Source organism: Molossus molossus, unplaced genomic scaffold, assembly GCF_014108415.1.
Source record: "Molossus molossus isolate mMolMol1 unplaced genomic scaffold, mMolMol1.p scaffold_m16_p_14, whole genome shotgun sequence".
Lineage (NCBI taxonomy): Eukaryota > Metazoa > Chordata > Mammalia > Chiroptera > Molossidae > Molossus > Molossus molossus.
In genome coordinates, this window is record NW_023425349.1 from 4426639 (window position 1) to 4438697 (window position 12059).

Consider the following 12059-nt stretch of genomic DNA (forward strand, 5'->3'; position numbering starts at 1 on the left):
CCCGGCTCCTCGAAATGGCAGTAAGGTCCTTCTGGTGGCCCAGGAGGCAGATGAGCGCAGTCTTTGGCAAAACCAGTCCAAGGAAGTCAAGTGCTTTCATATGGAGTAGTGCCAAGAGAAGGTGTCCCCCACTCTCCCCAAAGGCCTCAGCCCCACATCTACACCACGAGTGCCTCCTCATCGGTCTGTCCTTCCCAGTTTTACCATTTTCTACAAAGGTCCTCCGGCCCTGCAAGGCTACCCGCTTGGCTGCTGTGAACAATCTGTCCTCCTCCTTCCACTCCCTCGCCAACACTGCAGCCCCAGAGAAGCCGCTCCCTCATCTTGCCCTCGCGCGGCTCTCAGCACGGGGGCTGGCAGTCATCTTCTGGGTGAGGACATGGCAGCAAGCGACACGTTCACGCGTCTGGAGTGGGAGCTCGTCCCTCTGTCTGGACCACGCAGCGCGTGTCCAATGCCACGTGACCAACAGTGTATCTAACAGCACAACGTGGCGAGCCCTGCTCCCTAGAAATAAAGCCGATTCTCCCCCTCGGTATTATTCTTGGCACCACTGACTCACAGGCCTGTCAGCTCAGGCAGACTTTGCAGAAAGATGAAGGGGTCAGTGCAGAAGCACAGGCAGCAACTCACTCACCATCCCCGTGGTAAGAGATCCAGGGTCAGATCAACCTGCCAGGATGATAACTGGGCGTCACTCACCAGGGATGAACCTGAGAGAGTCTCCAAGGGTCGCAAAGACGCCCCCTGCTCTGCCCAGGGGCTCTGACTCACATACTCGCTTCCTTATGTTAAGAACTGGCAAGATGAAATATGAAAGTCAAGCTTTAAAAATATGGTAGAGCCCTGGCCGGTTTGGCTCAGCAGTTGGAGTGCCAGCCTGAAGGGCTGAGGGTTCGATTCCAGTTAAGGGCAACCTGGGTTGGAGGTTCGATCCCCAGACCAATCTGGGTTTTGCGGAAGACAGCCGATCGATGTGTGTGTGTCTCCTCTCTCTCATAGTGACGTTTCTATCTCTCTCCCCCCTTCTCCCTTGCTCTCTAAAAATCAAGTATGTCTTCATTCAAGGACATGTTATTATTGATTTCTGGTACATTAATCGAAGAAAAACAAAACAGCAAATGCCCAGTACCTTTTCCTGCCTCGCCAGTCATGAAGGTATTGTAAGCATAAATTAAACTTACCCTCCACAGATGAAAAGGTATCAAGCAGAACTCAAATCTCAAACCAAAGTGGTATCATTGCTAAGGTCTCAATGCTCTATAACATTCACCCACCAATCCCTTGTGCCATCTGCTTGTCCATAAGAAACTCAGAGAGTAAAATCAGGGGCTTCTTCTAAGGCCCCAGATCAAGCCATTGGTGATGCTGCCGGCGCCAGACCCACACACTGAGCCTCTGGCCTCTGCCCCAATCAGATGGTCGGACCTCCTGAGCTTTTCAGATGAAAATCAACCACCTTCTATGTGGAGAGTCCATCAACTCAGAAAGAGTCCTTTTGAAAATGTCTGTGGATGACACACTCCCAAGTCCCCACAGCCCTGATGGCATCATGGACCTGTGAGCCCAGCACAAGAGGGGACCCAGAAGCCTGATTCCCACCCCAGCCCCATCTGGGCCCAGCATGTGTCTGTTCTCTCCTCTTGAGATTCTAGGCTCTGCCACCTCCCAAACAAGCTGTCACACATGTGCAGAGTGCCTGATTGCTTTCGAATTGTTTTATAAATAACTTTATTTTTGATAGGTAATAACAACCACAAGGTTCAAAAGGAAAAAGCCATCAAAAGGTCAACACTGAAGCCTTCCTCCCAGCCTGGCGTCCTACCCGACACTCCTGGTGCCTTGAGAAGTCGGTGCTCCCTCCCTCCCTCCCTCTTGTGTTTCCTTCCAGATGTTTTTTAAAACATATTTGTTAAAGTGTACTGTCCGTCACCCCGAATCTCTGCGTGAATATAACAAACTCTACATACTATTCTGCACTTTTTTTCATTTAAGAATATGTCCTGTGGATCTTGCTATGCCAGTGGAAAACTTTTTCCCCCTTACAGATAAATAGCATTTCATTAAAGTGTCATAATTTGATGGGTGTTTCCAGTGACTATGTCCAATCTTTCGCTATCACAATGCTGTAGCAAATGACCTGTGTCACTGCATACACAGGCTACGTAACTCAGAGGGTGAGCTCCTAGGGGAGACGGACCGAGGTCCTGAGAAGCAGCGTCAAGCTGCCTCCACAGGGTGTACCCATTATATTATTTGTGTTTAGTCTCTATAGATGCTTTTAAATACAAATTCATACATCTGATTTACTTAAATTCACAATCTTTGCAGAAAGATGGACTACAAAAGTCAAACAACCACTATCAACAGTCCAGTGACTGCTCATTAAAAAGCCTATTTAGAGACCTAACTGGAGAGTGCGAAAGGCTTGTCCCAGCCCCTCCTGCTCCCTGCTCACCTTGTCCCCGCTTCCCCACCCTCCTGGCTGGGGAACCCATGGGGGGGACTGCGCACCCTTCCCCCGTGAAGTCAGGAGCATTGGGGCTCTGCCCCCAGCACCTCTGGCACACCCACTGGAGACTGAGGGGAGAGCCTTCGACCACACGGTGATTCCAGCCTCCGGAGGAAAGGCTCGGCCACGCTGCTCTGACATCCAAGAGCTGACAGGCTTTCAGAACCACACTTCCTCCCGGGGCACAGTCAAGGGCCCCACAGAGCAGTGACTCTCAGGTGAGACACCCCACGAAGCTTAGGCCAAAGACAACCTAGACCCAACCAAACAGTCCAGGAAAGGTATGCATCGCTGCTGCCCACCCAACTTACCACCTTCGTGTCCTACTGGCTTTCCATTCAGCTGTGCCCATGACTTTGGTCCACCTGGCACTGAATGTGTATTCTGAAAAAGGAGAGAATTAGAAGAGAGTTAGCACCGCAGCCTCCCCCCGCTCCCCAGCGACGAGACTACGGTGTTCACGGCCGCCCCTCAGGTCCCACCACTGCGCCAAGTCACTACCATGTGCTGAGAGGTACCAGCCACGGCGCGTTCAGTGGCCAGGTCAGGAACTGTCGGGCCATGTGACGGATGAGGATGTGGGGAAGCGATCGGCTTAGTCACACAGTAAGTTAAGGCCGAGCCAGGTCTCGAGCCCACATCTACCTTCATGCTGCAGTCCGGAACATTCTGGCAGGTCGCCTCTCCTGCCCACACAGAGCTACTGTCTTGCTCCAAAGACAAAGAGCAAGTCCCAATCCCAGCACATGTCTCAAAAACTGCATGCCGCTAACAGAACGTAAGCACAGGAAAGCCAAGGTGTCTGACTCTCAGCTGGAGGGGCCGCTGCACCCCGCCCCACAACTACCACCCTTCTCCAAGGCCCAGCTCCAACAGGCCTTCCTCCCCACTCACCAGGACTTGCCTGCTTCACGCTCAGTCCTACCTGATAACCTCTGCTGAAAGCGCACCAGGGCTGGGCACTGTGCTAGGCACACCCTGCCTAACCAAAGCCTCCCACACCGGGGGAGGGCTCTAGTCACATCTCTGAGGCTTAGGAAGGAGAAACTTGACTGGGACACCAGCTGGAGAGGCAGCCAGGACTTGTCCCATCCTGCCTGTGTCCAAAGACCCTTTGGGTCCCTGCCAACTGAGTTCATCTGCCTTTCTCAATAACATCCAACTTACCAGACTTCCCTTCCAACTGAAGATAAAGCTACAAAAGCAGGGCTTGATGTGGCCGAGTGTCTGCCCTTACTGGGCTAGGTGCCAGACTGAACTGCCCTTTCCCACAACCCCTCCTTCTCCAGTCCAACCCTGCCATGGCCACCAGCACACATGCTGAAGGCAGCCAACTGTCTCCCACCTTCAGTGCAGAGTTGACCTGGTCCAACAACCCACTCATTTGTCGGGAATTGCCATGAATGCTTGACATGGTGGCCAGAATGCCCCAGGGTCTCCCCATAAGAGGAGACACAGAAGAGGCTGTGCAGCTGGGGTGAACAGTCCCTCAAGGAGAGGCGCACCTCCAGACCCAGCAGCAAGAGGAGGAGCCCCAGGGCCAACCGACAGCCTCCCACTTGGTGTGTGTTACGCACAGGGATGACGCCCCTGCCCTCACCCACCAAGGCACTAAACTGGAAGGGAGTACCTACAGGGCCAAGGAGGGATCCTATTATTGCTGGTGAACCTCATCCCAAAAGTAGAGCTCCCGTACAACCTCTGAGGTGAGGGTTTAGAACAGGGAGTCTCGTCTTACCACCTCTGCATATGAGAGAAAACCAGGTGACAGCCGAAAAGAGCTGAGCACTGGGCAGATGACCTGTGCTACTCCAGGGTGGGGTTCTTAGATGATTCCCGAAGCAATTTCTTTCCACAGATGCCCAGGCCCTGACGCAGGCTCTCCAGTGGTGGGGTCCAGGAACGTGTATTTTCTTTCAACAAGCCCCAAGGGTGAGTTTGCTGTGCATCCAGGGCTGAAAAACTGTGGCTCCACAATCTCATTTCAATCTTATTTCGTTTCAAATGCTGAGAAGCACATGAATTCAACTGGACATACTCAGCACACCCCACTGGACTTAGGCCAATATGGAGCCTCACACAATTATGATTTTTTCCCTTTAATTTCAAAAGTACAGATTAGTATTGGGAGGGTCCTTCTGGCAAAGCTATAAACTTCCCCCACAGAAGGGGGGTGACCCAAGACCTCCTACTGTACAGGCAGCAAAATAAAACTAAAGTACAGTAACTCGAGTTTTTTTCGAGAAGACTGGTGAATGCTAGGGATCTGTCTAGATTTCTTTTGATCTAAAAGACTGAAGATTCTCAGCTAAGTATGAGCTCCTACTGATCTCTGTGACCCGCATCTCTGATGGAATCAGTATATCATGAGCTCTTGCTAAGTTAAATCATGCCTTTCTGTTTAGAAAAAGCATTTTAAATGGATCAACAAACGAAGGCTCATAGCTAGGTAGCTCCCAACATGGCTCTCAGACACCACGCTCCCCAGAGGCCTTGTTTAAAAAGGGTTCCCAGGACGTCAGCCTGGGGGCTGTCCTTCGCGTCCCCCAGAGCCGGAGCGAGCGCACGCCGGCAAACCAGACACTCAGGAGACCGAGGCCGTACTTCACTGCTCCCCAGCTCGCCTTTCTGAGGCCTGACCTGCCCTGTCTGCTCACGGCACTAGTTCCCCTGGAGCACAACTGGGGGCCCTGATCCAGCCCGGACCTACCTGAGTGACCTCACCTCAACACAAGTCAACAGACTCAAATTGGGTATATGTACTCCACTCTACCTGGGGTCTTCTCCGCAAGTTGCAGATTAAATCTCATCAGTGACCAGGACTACTTCTTGTGTTCATTTTCCAAAGCCACTTACCAGGTTTGCCTTTGGTATAAGCAAGTCATGCAAAACCACCCTCACGGTGACATTCCTACCCTGACAACAGGGGTGTTAGGTGGCCCCAACACCTGGACAAAATTAGGATGGGGTCCCCAGCACCTACCTCCTGACTGATCGACGGTGTCGGTTTCTGTAAATTGGAGACAGATTTCTGCAAACCCGGCTGCGGCAGCGACTCCGGCGGCTGAGAGGCCGTCGCACTGGAACTAGACAGAGGCAGGACACACAAGTGAGGGTTCAATGTGGCACAGGCCATGCTCACCAGGTCCCTCTGCATTTCCAAGAGCCACAGCTGCTCACTGGGAGCAAGACTTCTTCTGGCCAACAGAAGCAGTACCTTCCCCGAGAGACACTTATATTGGTAAAGACTAATGGGAAACAACATGCATGAGGTCTACTCACTGGCATCTCACAGAGAACAGGCCTTCCTGGAGAGCCTCTGCCTGCAAAAACTGGAAGCCCACTGTAAACAATGAGGGAATGGAGGGTCTGCCAATGGGGAAACTGAGTCACCACAGGGAAGGCTCTCTGAGCCCCTTCCTCCTGACCAAGAGCTCGTAGCTATTCGGGGGACTGCCTGCTTTGAAACAGCAGGTTTTTAAAATGTTTTACCTTCTCTTGGCTTGTAAAATAAACAGATGCTCCTAGTAAAAATAATATCAACATAAATAACGCAGAATTTGTCTATATCTCGTCCTCCAGAGAGAAACTAAGCAAACCTTTCTCTACATACCAGTACTTTTTAACACAAGTGGAAGAGCACCATGCATATACTTCTATAACTTGTTTTTTACTTAATCTAACATCTTTTCATAACGACACACAGGGCCCCACCCCTTTCTTTCTTTCTTTTTTATCCTCACCTGAGGACATTTTTTTCCATTTTTTGTTCAGATAGAGTGAGAGGGAGAGAGAGGAAGAAAGAGAGAGAGAGAAACATTGACGTGAAAGGGACACATCGAGCGGCCGCCACCCGCACGACCAACCAGGGCCGGGGACAAACTGCAACCAAGGTACGCACCCTGAGCGGGAACCGAACCCGGGTCTCTCTGGACCGCAGGCCGACGCTCTAACTGCTGAGCCAAACCGGCCAGGCCCCACCTCTTTCTTTTAATGACATGATACAACTAGATGGGCCTTAATTTACCAATCTCCATTTTTTTCTATTACAGATACGACTGCAACGGGCATTTTTTTAATTTAAAAAAATTTTTTTTCTTTATTAAATTTTAGAGAGGAAAGAAGACAGAGAGAGAGAGAGAAACATCAATGTGAGAGAATATTGACTGGCCGCCTCCTGCATGCCCCCCCGCACTGGGGATCGGGCCCACAACTGGGCCCGTGCCCTGACCGGGAATCAAACTGGCGACCTCTTGGCCTGGGTCAACACTCAACCACAAAGCCAAACTGGCCGGACTGCAACAAGCATTTTTGTATAAATATCTTTGCACACTTTTGTATAATTCAATAGTGTAAGTTCTTAGAAATGGAATTGCTGGATCAAAAGATGTGTTGAAATTTAAAAGATATTGCCAGCCGCCCTCCAGAAAAAGGGCTGCACCAGTTTGCACCCCACCGACAATCTTTTGAGAAAAGAACAAGAAAGGGTCCTGAAGGAAGACGTCTGCAGACTGGGCAGCCACCCTCCTGGCCACAGCCCACCACTGCTGGTGGCCCCTCTGCGAGCTGAAGTCCCATGTGACACTCTTCCAAGGCCACTCACCCCAAGGAAGTTGTCAGCATCGTGACCATCATGAACTGAAGGCCACTGATGCCCCTCATATGACATTCTACCAAAACAGGAGCTTCCAGGGAGTGACACATATGTTCTCTCACTGAGCAATTATGTCCCCTCCCCACTCTGCCACCTCTGATACCACCAAGGAGGGCACAGCCCAGTGGCAGCAGAGAGCCAGGGCCGGCCTGCGGCCTTCCGCCTTCCTCCTCCCGCACGCCCCCACCCCCGCGCCCAGCAGACTCGTCTCAGCACGACTGGCCTCGTGAAAGCTGCGACCCTCTCTGTGCTAGTGCTCGGTGAGAATGGATACAGGGAGGGAGCAATGCTGTGGCCTCTCTCTCTAGAACTTTCCATTTCACTTTCCATTTCACTAAGTCTGTAGCGTCCACCATCTGACTAGAATGACATCTGCATGCACTTCTTCCAGGCCAGGCTCTGTGTGAAGTACCTGGCTTGTGCTCTCTCAGGTATTATTCTTACTTCATAGGACAGTGAAGCTCAGAAGCCAAATGGTTCTCCAAGCGCCGTAACGCTAATGAACAGCTGGCTGGGCCTCACACACATCCGTCACCTCCAGAGTCACACTGTATCATGGACCAGTATGACCCTAAACGCACGGGCAGAAAAGATTTAAAAAGCGCTTAAGCCCCTACTGCGGTTACTGCTCCTCTATGATCATCTGACCGAATCAGCTGCTCACTCTACCCCGTCGGAAGTACCCACAGGGAAATTTTACCAAAGCTCGCGGCCCTTCCCAGTGAGAGGAAAGGACGCCGGTCAGCAGCTGTGCTCCGGACCCTGAGCAAGAGGCCAGGCCCTGAGATGCAGGGCAAGAGGCGCCAAGACGGGGCTGGGAGCTTTCATCCCTGAGTGGGCTACCCCAGCTGTGAATTTCTGTCCTCCCAGCACAAACCCCAAGTCCTCTCTCCTGGACACCTTTATCACTGGCCAGAGCCCACCAGAGGAGACACGCAGAGAGGAGACTGCTGGAGGCCCAGGCACCGGAGGGAAGGGCCCAGGCAGTGCAGTGCACCCCACGGCGCAGCAGCACCACTAACAGTTGCTGTTTCCCTAACATCGACTTTTGTGCCAGACCTTGGGTCATAAGGACGCTGGGCCGTTCTCCTTCATGCCTGGTCTGTCTGGGGCCCTGCAGCAGTCTGTTCTGAGGGAGGCAGGCAGCTGGCCCACAGGTGGGAAGTCTGCCTCCTCAGCTTGGAGCCAGCACACAGGGACTCACTGGCATGAAGCGGGCAAGAGCCAGCTCTGCCCACATGGTTCCTACAAAACTGGCTCTGAGTCACCGCATAAGCTCCTCTGGGCTGATGAGGTCTCTCTGATGAGGCACAGGGGACACTGGGCACTGGGGACCAGACGGCCACAGAGCTGCCGCTGCCCTGGCTCCAAGAGCCAGGGAGAATGCAGGCAGGGAGCGAGAAACAACGAGGCGGCAGGGGCCCAGGCAGAAGATGCTTGGGAGTGTGCGGTGCTCCGGCAGCTGCTAGAGCCACCTGCCCCTCTGCTCTCACCTCTTTGGGTCTTGCTGATCCTGCTTGTTTGCCCATCCCGTTCCGTCCTTGGGTACAATAACGATGTTGGGGTCGTTTCCTTTGTTCTCAGACTTCAAGCTTGGCAGGTTTGCAGGTGGTGGCATACGCCGGGCTGTGGCAACTTTCCCAAGACTCTGTAGGCCATGTCTAGGAATAACTGCAGGAAGGCAGGGTGGAAACAGACATCGCACAGGGGAGTTACAGAAAGAAAGAGGCCAGAACCATCCAGCTGCTCTTTCCAACCCCAGGTGATAATGACAAAGGCAACTGCACACAAGCGAGGGGGGCCCCGCACGGAAGCACACCAGCAGTGCCAGGCGGACACCTGAGTCACTTCGCAAGCCCCTCCAGGCCTTCGGAGGCCAGAGCTGCGGGATCTGAGCAGAGGCGTCCATCTTACTAGTGGGCAGGAGAAGGCTCAGTCGTTTACAGCGTGATGAGGAGCCAGGCCCCCAAAACCTCCGTCCCACACGGTAACCGCTCTCTGCAAGTTGAGACCGCTCTGGCCTCATTACAGCAGGCTGAAAGGACAGTCTTTGCCTGGACCCAAGCCAAGCCCGGGCATTCATAAAACCCTCCTGGGGTGTGGATAGTATCAGCAGGAATTTTTCCCACCAAGTCCCAGAATACTGGAACCATGAAATCGAATCCGGGTAACTCGAATGCAAATTAAGCTCCATTCTAACCATTTGGCTAAAAATATCCATAGTTTCAATAAGATAAGATAGAGGAGAAATAACCCCACTACGGCAGTCAGGGTGTTCTAGGCTCTGACACCAGACCTCAAATAGGAGCAGGGGAAGTCTGCTTCCCAGAACGACCGGTGACCACTACCTGCCAGGGGACTGATTGGCATGGACCACGGTCTGACCACATGGGGAACTCTGGGTTCCGAATCCCTCGACCTGGTGTTTCTCACTAAAGGAAAAGTGGAAAGGCCTGGCTTCCAAACCCAGTTCTTACCTGAGGATCTGACTGTGTCTACTGATTTTCCTTTATACTTATCAAACAGGCTGAGAGTCGAATACTTGCTTTTCCCATCCTTGCCCTTGGTTATTTGCCCCAAACGATCGGACATTGCGATGAAATGTCATCTAGTAAGGAAATTTTTCTCGGCACCGCCCCCGATCTGCCTTTGAAATGGAAAAAAAGAGTGTGTCAATCCACCAGAATCTGTGATCCAGTGAATAAATCCTTCAGGGATCATGAATCTCCTTGAAGATCTAAACAAAGCTTTGGACTTTGCCCCTAGGAACTGCCCTTACCATGCACAGGTAGCTTTGCTCACACTGAAAAGAGCATTTTGTAGACTTGCCGGATCCCGGCCACCAGCTCACACTCCCCTTCATGCTCACCCTCACCTCTGAAGTGGCTGGAAGCGACTGCTATCAGCTACACTGAAATGTCAACTTTCACAGAGTCCTCTCTGTGCCTCGACCTCTCCTCAAGATGAAAAACAAACACGCATCCCTTGCAGCACCTCCATATAACGGCAAAAACAAGGCAGGCAGCCCTGGCCAATTTGGCTCAGCGGTTAGAGTGCCAGCCCCAGGACCAGAGAGACCCGGGTTCGGTTCCCGCTAAGGGCACGTACCTCAGTTGCACTTTGTCCCCGGCCCTGGTTGGGATCATGTGGGTGGCAACCAGTCAATGTGTCTCTCTCACATCAATGTTTCTCTTTCTCTCTTTATCTATCCCTCCCGCTCTATCTGAAGATAAATGCAAAAATGTCCTCGGGTGAGGACAAAATAAATAATAATAAACAAGGCAGCCAGGACAAGGAGGTCGGTACACAACCCACTATGGAAGGCTGTTCACTTCAAGGACAAGCAAACCCAAATGCAAGGGAAGCAACCAAAGTCAGTAAATCATTTGGGGTCAGGGGTGTGCACTTTTCAAAATAAAGAACCAGCATAATCAGGAGAAAACACGTTCTTAGGCAACAAGAGCGGGCTCTCTGAGATGCAGGCGTGGAAAACAGAAACAAGTGCACCCCACGGATGGCCTCACAGGGGCCGTACCAGCTACTCATGCCCCCTCCATGAAAAAGCTGCCCTCTGCCACTAACTTTCTACAGGCATCTTTAAGTCTAGTAGCACTCTCCCCATTAGTTCACCATCTTGCTCATTCATTCACTCATTCATTCAAATAGTGAGTGCCCACCAAGAGCCAGTGAGTGCCATGTGCCAGGCACCAAGGACAAAGAGCTTCAAAGCCTTTTATTCTACACTCAACCTTGGCTATAGGTTCTAAACTTGGTCATGAAATAAATAAACACTTGTGTGAGTGATCACTACTTCCCACTGGAATTAATGTGCGGCAAAGAAAGCTGAAGCATCAAGTTAGGCACATTGGTATGTCTGTGATGACAAAACGGAGGTAGCTGTGAAAACACCCACTGGGAATAGAGAGGCAGCCGTGCTGCAGTGAGCTTCGCCATCTCTTCCTACTCTAGGCCCACAGGCCAGAAGGAACACATCCGGTGTGCTGGGCAGCCTTTTACACCCTCAAAGATGATTTTAAGATAAAACTCTATATATTAGGATCTAAGACTGTAAAGCACAGAAAACAAAGACCAGTTACAAACCGGGGCTCCCAAAAAGTGAGAAAGGGGACACTGACTTCACCCCCAATGCAGATGAGCCTGGAAGCAGGCCAAACATGAACGAAGTTTGTTCTTACACAGAACCGGGTGTATCTATGCTTCCATTCATTCCACAAACCCTGACTGATACCCACAACCTCACTGCCTCAGACACAGGAACAGAGAAGCACGTACTTCGTAAATGCTCATCAAGAATGAACACAGAGCCCTGGCCGGTTTGGCTCAGCGGTTAGAGCGCCCGCCTGCGGTCCGGAGAGACCCGGGTTCGGTTCCCGCTAAGGGCATGTACCTTGGTTGCAGTTTGTCCCCGGCCCTGGTTGGTCGTGCGGGTGGCAGCCACTCGATGTGTCCCTTTCACATCGATGTTTCCCTCTCTCTCTCTCCCTCCCACTCTGTCTGTACAAAAAATGGAAAAATGTCCTCGGGTGAGGATAAAAAAAAAAAAAAGAATGAACACAGATGGACACTGAGGGGTGAGTGTCACAAGCTGGACATGTATGTGGGGGGGGGGGGTCACTTCCCACATGGTGTCAGCCACCCTGGTTGGACCCTCAACCTCCTTCCTCATGCAGACCCCAGAGAGAGGCTCAGGGGGAGTGGCCAAGCCCGGGAAGTCACTGCAACATGCGGGGAACAGACGCGATCAAGAAAGAAACCACTCGGCCAGTGCGGCTCCATGGTCAGCGTCATCCAGTACACCGCAGGGTCAGCGGTTTGATTCCCAGTGAGGGCCCAAGCCCAGGTTGTGGGCTTGATCCCCAGGGGAAGGTGTGC

The 12059-nt window shown here is 52.0% G+C and overlaps 1 protein-coding gene across 8 annotated transcripts in view; it reads right to left on the reverse strand.

Annotated features, from left to right (window-relative positions):
- Positions 1–9865, reverse strand: part of PRRC2B (proline rich coiled-coil 2B) — a 57405-nt gene extending 47540 nt beyond the window's left edge. For 5 of the 8 annotated variants that reach the window (XM_036261540.1, XM_036261538.1, XM_036261536.1 and 2 more), the window contains exons 1-4: positions 9644–9865; positions 8660–8837; positions 5496–5598; positions 2824–2896 (exon numbers count right to left, since the gene is read on the reverse strand). In XM_036261540.1, coding sequence (XP_036117433.1) covers positions 2824–2896; positions 5496–5598; positions 8660–8837; positions 9644–9758 — 469 coding nt within the window. In that variant the 5' untranslated portion in view covers positions 9759–9865. The remainder of the gene's footprint in view (positions 1–2823; positions 2897–5495; positions 5599–8659; positions 8838–9643) is intronic. The other 3 variants (XM_036261541.1, XM_036261544.1, XM_036261542.1) reach the window with 1 other exon arrangement.
- Between the last annotated feature and the right edge of the window lie 2194 nt (positions 9866–12059).